We start from the raw sequence: 10,775 nt of genomic DNA on the forward strand, positions 1-10,775 counted from the left end.
AGATGATACAGGGACACACTGATTCCTCCTAAAGATAAAGTCAGGATGACAAGGTGATGGATAGAGATATTTTGATTGAACCAATAGGTACAAAGTAAAGTGTGGTAACTAACCACGTCAGAGGGACAATACACAATCAGTGTATAAAAGAGGGGTCCAAGAGGAGGTGTCTTTGTCTGGTCAAGGGGGAAGCGGGAAGTCCCACCGCTCACTGAGCTGGTCCACTGTAATGGGCATACATGTCTTAGTACCCCGTACAGTCTATGGGGTGCTATTACCAAGCTGGGAGGGGTTGCAATTGTCTTGGAGGATCGGATTAAAATCCAAAATAATCTGGAGAAATTGGAGAAATGCTCTGAAGTAAATAGGATGAAATTCAATGAGGACAAATGCAAAGTACTCCACTTAGGAAGGAACAATCAGTTGCACACACACAAAATGGAAAATGACTGCCTAGGAAGGAGTACTGCGAAAAGGGATCTGGAGGTCATAGTGGACCATAAGCTAAATATGAGTCAACAGTGTAACGCTGTTGCCAAAAAAGCAAACATCATTCTGGGATGTATTAGCAGGAGTGTTGTAAGCAAGACACAAGAAGTAAGTCTGCCGCTCTTCTCAGCACTGATTAGGCCTCAACTGGAGTATTGTGTCCAATTCTGGGCGCCACATTTCAGGAAGGATGTGGAAAAATTGGAGAGAGGAAAGAGAAGAGCAACACAAATGATTAAAGGTCTAGAAAACATGACCTAGAAGGGAAGATTGGAAAAAATGGGTTTGTTTAGTCTGGAGAGGAGAAGACTGAGAGGGGACATGATAACAGTTTTCAAGTATGTAAAAGATTGTTACAAGGAGGAGGAAGAAAAATTGTTTTTCTTAACCTCTGAGGATAGGACAAGAAGCAACAGGCTTAAATTGCAGCAAGGTTGGACATTAGGAAAAAATTCCTAAATGTCAGGGTAGTTAAGCACTAGAATAAATTGTGTTGGGAGGTTGTGGAATCTCCATCATTGGAGATTTTAAAGAACAGGTTAGACAAACACCTGTCAGGGTTGGTCTAGATCAGGGATCGGCAATCTTTGGCATGTGGCCCATCAGGGAAATACACCGGCAGGCCGGATTGGTTTATTTACCTGCAGTGTCTGCGGGTTTGGCCGATTGCCGCTCCCACTGGCTGCGGTTCACCACTCCAGGCCAATAGGGGTTGTGGGAAGCGGCGACCAGGACATCGCTCGTCCCACACCACTTCCCACAGCCCCCATTGGACTGGAACGGTGAACCACAGCCAGTGGGAGCTGCGATTGGCCAAATCCACAGAGGCTGCAGGTAAACAAACCATCCCAGCCCGCCAGCAGATTTCCCTGATGGGTCACGTGCCAAAGGTTGCCGATCCCTGGGCTAAATAATACTTAGTCCTGCCATGAGTGCAGGGAACTGGACTAGATGACCTCTCGAGGTCCCTTCCAGTCCTATGATTCTATAATTCATTGAGAATAAACCTGGCTGAGCGCTTTCACCACTGAACTGAGTATGCAGTCTTCTTGGGCAGTTCGATAAAGGTCTGGTGGGCCACTTATCTGCTCAGAGCTGGCACAGCAAACAGAGAGAACACACACACAGCCAACATGTAGGAGGTAAGCCGCTGAGCATGCTAAGTTAGCAATGGCTTCCGAATATTCTGCTATGATGTCCCTAGTATTCAGACATGAATAAATGGATTTTACTTGTTCAGGTCTGGTAAAGGTACTGAGAATGTCACAGCTAAATACAAGATAGAACAAACAGTTTAGCTTAAGTAATTAGCACATATTCTAGGTGAAGTGGCCCATTAACACCCGTGTAGTAACTTACTTTACCAAAAGCATGTTCAGCTTTGTCATATTATTTTATAGACACAGAGACCCTGACAGATATGCATATGTATTTAATAAGCCACGCAACTTTTGCAGCATTTTCATGCTTAAGGGAAAAAAAAGTTTCTTTTATTTATTACTGTCTGCAGGAAGTAAAAACGTGAGTAACTGTTGCAGGGTTTCAGAACAGCAGCCGTGTCAGTCTGTATCTGCAAACAGAAGAGGGGGGCTTGTGGCACATCGGAGACGAACCCATTTATTGGAGCGCGAGCCTTCGATGAAGTGAGTTGTCGTCACTAAGGTGCCACAAGTCGTCCTGTTCTTGTTGCAGTGTGTGCAGCAGGAGCAATACAAATTAGACATTATACAACCCAGTGACCTCGTCATCTTGGGAATGTTTATAACTGACTCATGATCTTATAATGCAACAATTTTAAGCTTTTCATTCATTGCATCTTTATCATTTGAACGTAGAAGGCCGATTTCTTCACTGATATAAATGGCTGCAGCACTGTTAACGTCTGTGCGACAGCTTCAACGTACAGCAGCAGAAGATTGGCCCTGGATGTTCCTTTATTCATCCGCTGTGTATGAAGAATTCAAGTCACCCCTCTCAAGTGTATCTTATATTATATGAAAATGTGGTACATGCTATAAATGCTGTTTTAAGTGACTTTTTTTTAAGAACAAAAGAATGGCCATAATAGGTCAGACCAAAAGTCCATCTAGCCCAATATCCTGTCTTCCGACAATGACTAATGCCAGATGCCCCAGAGGGAATGAACAAAACAGGGCAATTATCGAGTGATCCATCCCCTGTTGCCCATTCCCAGCTTCTAGCAAACAGAGGCTAGAGACACCATCCCTGCCCTCCATGAATGTGTCTAGTTCTTTTTTGAACCCTGTTGTGGTTTTAGCCCTCACAACATCCTCTGGCAAAGAGTTCCACAGGTTGACTGTGCATTGTGTGAAGAAATACTTCCTTTTGTTTGTTTAAAATCTGCTGTCTATGCATTTCATTTAGTGACCCCTAGTTCCTGTGTTATGAGAAGGAGTAAATAACACTTCCTTATTTACCTTCTCCACTCCAGTCATGATTATATTCCCCCTTAGTTGTCTCTTTCCACCTTTAGAGCTGATCCCAAACTGGACTCCATTGGTTTTACCTATTGGTATATGTAATTAAAACACTTTCTGGGACTAGTATCTCACCCATCTATACAAATTCAAATACTTTACTCATATTCACTAGATTTAAGATGCTGACCGATTCTCTTGGCACACCATCTCCTGCATCACATGCTTCAGAGACGGTATTTCAAAAGTGCCATATGTTATGAGAGAGATTTTCAAATCTACCTAATGGTAATTTGGCACCCAAATCTCTTATACAGCTTGGAAAGTCTCAACCTATATGTTCTGGAAATTAATGTAGTGTAGAACAGTACACTATACAATTGTATTGTGACCTTTATAATCAAGGTGCAGTTTGATAGCTTAGCTTTTCCAGCTGTCTTGTGCTTACACACCAGAACCCACTAACCTTTGTGGAATGGACAGAGAGGCTACTCCAACAAAATACATAATATTGAAAAGGTCACAATGAAACTGTGGTCAAATCCTGTCCGTCACGGAGTGCATTCAGCGTTTCACTTATAACATCTCATTCAGACTGTGAAGGGCAGAGTGGCATTGTCAATCCAGTCACATGACAGTGCTTGGGAGGAGAATGTGAGCTGCTAAATTTACCCCTGCTCCTGGCAGCCTCTGGAGTGTAATCCACTTCAAGTGCCCGATCATCTAGGATGAGTTGTATGATGATAGGCGAGAATGTAGATCACAATAAAGGCAACACACACTGCTATGCTTATCTATATGCCTCCAGCTTTCATCCAGACCACAACACACGATTTATTGTCTACAGCCAAGCTCTACAAAACAACTGCATTTGCTCCAACCCCTCAGACAGAGACAAACACCTACAAGATCTCTGTCAAGCGTTCTTACAACTACAATACCCACCTGCTGAAGTGAAGAAACAGATTGACAGAGCCAGAAGAGTTCCCAGAAGTCTCCTACTACAGGACAGGCCCAACAAAGAAAATAAGAGAATGCCACTAGCCATCACCTTCAGCCCCCAACTAAAACCTCTCCAATGCATCATCAAGGATCTACAACCTATCCTGAAGGATGACCCATCACTCTCACAGATCTTGGGACACAGGCCAGTCCCTGTTTACAGACAGCCCCCCAACCTGAAGCAAATACTCACCAGCAACCACACAACAGAACCACTAACCCAGGAACCTATCCTTGCAACAAAGCCCGTTGCCAACTGTGCCCACATATCTATTCAGGGGACACCATCATAGGGCCTAATCACATCAGCCACACTAGCATCACAGAGGTGTGAACTACAGACTGTTGTTTTGGTTCTAGTTTGTGTGTAGCCAACACCTCTGGTCTGCCAGTGGCTGAGTGTTTATGTCCCTAAGGTCTCTCAGGACTTCAGCTGCATCTACACTACCTGCCGGATAGTGATCGATCTATCGGGGATCGATTTATTGTGTCTAGTGTAGACATGATAAATCGATCCCCGATTGCTCTGCCGTTGAGGGTGTGTCTACACTACAAAATTAGGTCGAATTTATAGAAGTTGGTTTTGTAGAAAGTGTTTTTACACAGTCGATTGTGCGTCCCTCACACAAATGCTCTAAGTGCATGGTAGTCGGCGGAATGTGTCCACAGTACCGAGGCAACCATCGACTTCCGGAGCGTTGCACTGTGGGTAGCTATCCCACAGTTCCCTCAGTCTCTGCTGCCCATTTGAATTCTGGGTAGAAATCCCAATGCCTGATGGGGCTAAAACATTGTCACGGGTGGTTCTGGGTACATATCGACAGGTCCCCCTTTCCTCCCTCCCTCCGTGAAAGCAAGGGCAGACAATCATTTTGCACCTTTTTTCTTGAGTTACCTGTGCAGATGCCATACCACGGCAAGCATGGAGCCTGCTCAGCTCACCATCACCGTATGTCTCCTGGGTGCTGGCAGATGCGGTACTGCATTGCTACACAGCAGCAATTAATTGCCTTTTGGCAGCAGACAGTGCAGTATAACTGGTAGCCATCATCAACGTAGTCGTGGGCACTCTTTTAACCAACCTCGATGAGGTCGGTGCACCTGGGCAAACATGGGAGTGACTCAGCCAGGTCATTTCCCTTTTAAGTTTCGTCTCATGGCGATTGAGTCCTACCGGCGGTGCACTGTCTTTTAATCTGCAGCCAGCAGAAGACGATGGCCAGCAGTCATACTGCACCGTCTTCTGCCGAGCACCCAGGAGATGACGATGGCTAGTGGTCGTACTGCACAGTCTGCTGCCAGCAAGATGTATAAAGATAGATGAAGTGGCTCAAAACAAGAAATAGACCAGATTTGTTCTGTATTCATTTTCTCCTCTGAAGGGTTAATGTTTAGCTATTCCACCTGGAAGCAGGCGGGGCACACCCTGACTGTTTCGTAGAAGCAATGCACACATTGCTCTATCCAAGGACAAGGGCTAGACATGAACCATGAGAACTTGATTGTTTGGACAGCAATTGTGGGAGGCTTTCTTAGCCTGGGCTCAAGGCCTGAGAACCAGGATTGTAGTAGATAGGGGATGGTAACTAAGTATATGAATTAACGTCACACTGTAGCTCACGAAAGCTCATGCTCAAATAAATTGGTTAGTCTCTAAGGTGCCACAAGTACTCCTTTTCTTTTTACACATTCCTTTGTGTAGCAGTGTGTAATGCTTAGGGGGAGAAATATAATAAAAGGAGAAGGTGGAAGGCGGGGGGGCAGAAAACAGCCCATCTCAGCTGACCAGCCTGCTTGCTTGCAAAAAGCTGTGTTCTGTCTCATCACTGAACCGCCACAACTGGCGCCCAAACGTGGGGCCCTCAGCACTCACCTCGCCCGGCAAGGGTTTCAGACGCGTCACTCATCCGCTTCGTGGATCCCGGTGAGTATTTTTCATTGTGGTAAGTATGGGAAGCTCCCTCTCTGCTTTGCAAGTGCAACACCGCAATGAGCTGCAGTATTTGCTGCGTAAGGCTCAGCATGACTGCCCGGCTCGAGCACTTACTCTCCTGCTACAGGAGGTGTGTGCCAAGTGCCCGTGGTATCCTGAAGCCGGAAGCCTTAAGCTAGCAGACTGGGAGCGATTGGGCCAGACATTGCACAAAGAGCCTCGGGCGCCCGTGCAGGCTTTACATGCCTGGCACCTTTGCCGCGATGTGGTACAGCGTGTCGCCTCCGACAGGCCCTCCCTCGCGAGGCTGGTGATCTCACCACGCCCGTCTGCTCCTGCAGCCATCCCCCCTCCTGGCGATGCGACACAGAGTGTCGCCTCGGAAAGGCCCTCTCCAGCACCAACAGAGGGGCTGCCGATCCCGCCGCCCCCATTCGCTCCTGCAGCCATCCCTCCCTCTGCTTCGCCCCCAGTGCCTCTATTACCACCGCCTCCCTGGCCTTCCCCACCGGAGCCGGTGTGTGATCACCCTCCCCCCGTGGGGCCCCTCGGAGGGTCATCTACATCTGCTCAGAAGCTTTCGCTGGTGCAACAAATGGTTCACGCGGCGAAAGCTCGATCAGATCTTACAGCGGAGGAGCTGGCTGATCTGGTCTCAGTTTGCCCGGTGACCTGGCAGAATGATGACCAGGGCAACCCCGTGGGCACCTGGACCACTTTGCCATACTCGGTGGTTAGAGAGGTGAGGAAAGCAATTCGTGAGTTTGGCCTGACTAGCACCTTTGTGCGTGGTCTCGTTGAAGGGATAGGTACTGGGTACTCCCTAATCCCTGAGGATTGGAAAACGCTGCTGCGCATGATGTTGTCACCCAGTCAGTATGTTATTTGGCTTAGTGAGTATCGACAGATGGCAGAACGCCAAGCTCAGGTACATGCAGCGCACGGTATCATTTATGAGCAATTGGCAGGGGAGGGCCCGTTTGCTACTATTCAGATGCAGTCTCAACTCCCTCAGGCCGTCTTTCCCATTATTTCCACCTGTGCTCAGCATGCTTTCAAGAAGGTCCCGGATTCAGGCAAGCCTACCAAAAGCTTTGTCAGTATCCGTCAGGGTGCCTCAGAGTCCTTTTTGGATTTTACCAACAGATTGCATGAGGCTATCCTCCGGCAGGTGGATAACACTGAGGCAGCTCACGAGCTCCTGTTAAAATTGGCAGTTGAAAATGCAAACGAGGATTGCCGCCGTGCTCTCCAGGCAGCACAAGCCTCTGGTATTTTAGAGCTCTCAGACATGCTGCGGGCGTGCCAGAACATTGGCACACAAGCCCACAAGGCTGGAGTTCTGGCTGCCGCCCTCAGAAAAACTGGGAAGGAGGGGAAGCGTTGTTACCGCTGTGGTAAGGAGGGTCATTTTCAGCGGGAGTGCCGCTCATCTAAGGCACCAGCCCGACCCTCAAAGAAGTGCCCCAAGTGTGGGAAAGGTTATCACTGGGCTAATCAGTGTCGTAGCGGGTCGGGAAACCGCGCGACGGGTCCCCCCCGAACCCAGGGCCAAACGGGGGTGTTTCCTACTCAGGCAATCGCTCCTCTGCCTTGGAATCCGTAGACTCTATGAGGGCGGCGACTGCTGGAAATGCAGGGCTTGATTTGATCATGCAGGAGGACACTGACTTTCGGCTGCCAGGGGAGGTCTGTGCTATACCTACACAGGTGACGGGACCTCTCCCTGCCGGCTTTGTAGGTCTTGTTCTCCCTCGCTCACATGCTGGGAAACAGGGCTTTTTTGTCATTCCAGGGGTCATTGATGCTGATTACACTGGCATTATTAAGGTTCAGGTGTGGACTCATCTTCCACAGTCGCTCCCGCGTGGACGGTCAATTGCACAATTGATTTTAGTCCCCTATCAGGTGCCAGCTGCCGAGGATCGAACTCGGGGCGGAGGCGGCTTTGGATCGACGTTGTCTCACTCGCCGTCTCACAGCGCGTCTTCTCCACTTGTTTCTCTGACAATGTCAGTCCGCCCCTCGAAGCCTCAGTTAACACTTCTCTTAGATGATGTTCCTTTTACAGGGCTGGTGGACACTGGAGCTGACGTTACGGTGATTCGTGATCTGGAGTGGCCGGTTAATTGGCCTACGGTTCCTTCTAAAGAATTGTGGGGGATCGGGGGTAGTAAACCCGGGCGCCAAAGTTTGTCTTGGGTCACGGTCTCTAAACCGGGAGGCCGTATCCTTGCTACTATCTGCCCTTTTGTGCTCCCTGTCCACCTCAATATTTGGGGCCGTGATTTACTTACAAAGTTAGACACCACCCTCGATATTAACATCTGATGGCCCAAAACCCTCCCTCACCCACCGTGCCCTCCGCCTTACCCTTGGTATGGCAATCCTTAGAGCCCGTATGGATTGATCAGTGGCCCCTCCCTCTAAAAAAGCTAAAAGCACTTCATTCGCTTGTGCAGCAGCATTTGCAAGCACAGCGACTGGAGAGCTCCACCAGTCCCTGGAACACCCCGGTGTTCGTTATTAAGAAAAAATCGGGTGCTTGGCGACTGTTACATGATTTAAGGGAAATAAATAAACGCATCCAACCTATGGGCCCCTTGCAATTTGGCTTGCCAAATCCAAATTTAATTCCTCAAACCGATCAACTTTGTGTGTTAGATTTAAAAGATTGTTTTTTTTACCATCCCCCTTTGCCCTCAGAATTAGCTGCTGTTATTTTGGCCTTTCAACCTTTTGCTGATTGTCCCTTTAATTTAATTGTGGATACCTATTATGTTTATTAGGTAATTGATCATTTACCCCTTGCCCTCATTACCCCTCAGGTTGATGCAGACCTCCTTCGCCTGTTTTTGTTTTTGCAGCACCTTTTTGCCACTTGTCACTTCCCTTATTTTGTTGCTCATATTTGCAGTCATACCCCTCTGCCTGGGCCACTCACTGAGGGCAATGCACGCGCCGGTCGCGCGTTGCGTGGTCAGGTAAATTCCCTTTTTTCTGACCCCATTGAAAGCCAGGCCTTTTTTCATCAGTCTGCCTCTGTTTTGGCCCGGCAGTTTCACATTCCTGCTGATCATGCACGTTCCATTGTTGTTCCTGCCCCCACTGTGCTGCTGCTGCTCCTACTTTTTCTTATGCCGTTAACCCCCGAGGTACCGCAGCAAATCAGCTGTGGCAGATGGATGTTACTCATGTGCCACAATTCCGCCCCTATTTGTTTTTACATGTTTCCGTTGATATTTCTTTAAGTTTTTTTTTGGGCTTCCCCACAACGTGGGGAAGCCACTAACAAAGTTATTCACCATTTGCTGGCCTGCCTTTTTGTTATGGGTCGCCCCTGCCAAATTAAAATAGATATGCCCAGCCTACTGCTCTGCAGCCCTCTCCACCTTTTGTGCCCACTGGGACGTCCGTCTTACACACGGAATCCCTTATAATTTCACGGGCCAAGCCATTGTTGAACGTGCCAATCGCACACTCAAAACCTTGCTAGATAAACAATTAAAACAAGGGGAGCTGCGTCTCCGAACCTTAGGAGACATTTAACAACAAATGCATATCCTCTTGTTTACTTTAAATAATTTAACACTGAATGCAGATCAGCAGACCCCTGCGGATCGGCATTTTCACAAATCTGAGGTACTGGAAAGACCACGTGTCTATTACTGTCAGCTGCCCGATCCACAGTGGCTGGGCCCAGTACCTCTAATCACTTGGGGTCGGGGATATGCTGCTGTGTCTCTCCCCGCAGGACCGTTGTGGGTTCCATCTCGGTGTGTGCGACCGGCACTTAAACAACATGGCATGGCACCAGGGACTGTCGAATCCCATACCGGAGTTTCAGCTGACCTTGGAGGAGACCGCATTGCCCCCCGAGTCGACAACGACGGGACGGAAACGGAGGAGGCGTAGCGTCCCAAGCCAGCCCGTGACATGGGGAGCAGTAAAAGCATTAGTCGCCGCGGCTCAACGAAGACTGGCAGCAGATCAACAGCCAGAGACTCCTGAGACTTTGTTTGTGGCGATTCTCGCCCAAATCACTGCTAATTCTGTGATGATTGTGTGCCTTTTGTGCCTGCTATTTCCTAAAAGAAGTGTACCCCTTTTAGATGATTATATTGCAGATGTTGAGCTTTTGGTTATTTTGTGTTTGTAATCATTGGGCTTATTTTTTGCTGCTGCTGTGTACAATGTATTCTTTCCTTGTTAAGATTTTGTAAAATTTTGCCCTGGAAAGCTCCCCAGGTTATGTGCTTGGAGTTAAATAGCATGACAAAACAAATTGACGGCTACCATGAGATGGCCAAATATTAATAAATAAAAAACGGGGAGATGAAGGGTTAATGTTTAGCTATTCCACCTGGAAGCAGGCGGGGCACACCCTGACTGTTTCGTAGAAGCAATGCACACATTGCTCTATCCAAGGACAAGGGCTAGACATGAACCATGAGAACTTGATTGTTTGGACAGCAATTGTGGGAGGCTTTCTTAGCCTGGGCTCAAGGCCTGAGAACCAGGATTGTAGTAGATAGGGGATGGTAACTAAGTATATGAATTAACGTCACACATTCCTTTGTGTAGCAGTGTGTAATGCTTAGGGGGAGAAATATAATAAAAGGAGAAGGTGGAAGGCGGGGGGGCAGAAAACAGCCCATCTCAGCTGACCAGCCTGCTTGCTTGCAAAAAGCTGTGTTCTGTCTCATCACTGAACCGCCACACTCCTCCCTCCCTCCATGAAATCAACGGCCTGCTAAACCCAGTTTTTAGTTCTATCCTTGAGGGGGCCATTCTGTTTCTTGCAAAGCCACCCCCTTTGTTGATTTTAATTCCCTGTAAGCCAGCCCTGTAAGCCATGTCGTCAGTCGCCCCTCCCTCCATCAGGGCAACGGCAGACAATCGTTTCGCGCCTT

The 10,775-nt window shown here is 48.1% G+C and overlaps 1 protein-coding gene across 1 annotated transcript; it reads left to right on the plus strand.

Moving 5' to 3' along the window:
• The first annotated feature begins 5,639 nt into the window (after positions 1 to 5,639).
• Positions 5,640 to 10,125, plus strand: LOC142072606 (uncharacterized). The gene is made up of 2 exons (XM_075130036.1): positions 5,640 to 6,790; positions 9,617 to 10,125. The coding sequence occupies exons 1-2, from the start codon at positions 5,879 to 5,881 to the stop codon at positions 10,019 to 10,021; spliced, it is 1,317 nt and encodes a 438-aa protein (XP_074986137.1). The 5' UTR covers positions 5,640 to 5,878; the 3' UTR covers positions 10,022 to 10,125.
• The last annotated feature ends 650 nt before the right edge of the window (positions 10,126 to 10,775 follow it).

The sequence above is a fragment of the Caretta caretta genome, chromosome 6 (genome assembly GCF_965140235.1).
Source record: "Caretta caretta isolate rCarCar2 chromosome 6, rCarCar1.hap1, whole genome shotgun sequence".
NCBI classification, from domain to species: Eukaryota; Metazoa; Chordata; order Testudines; family Cheloniidae; genus Caretta; species Caretta caretta.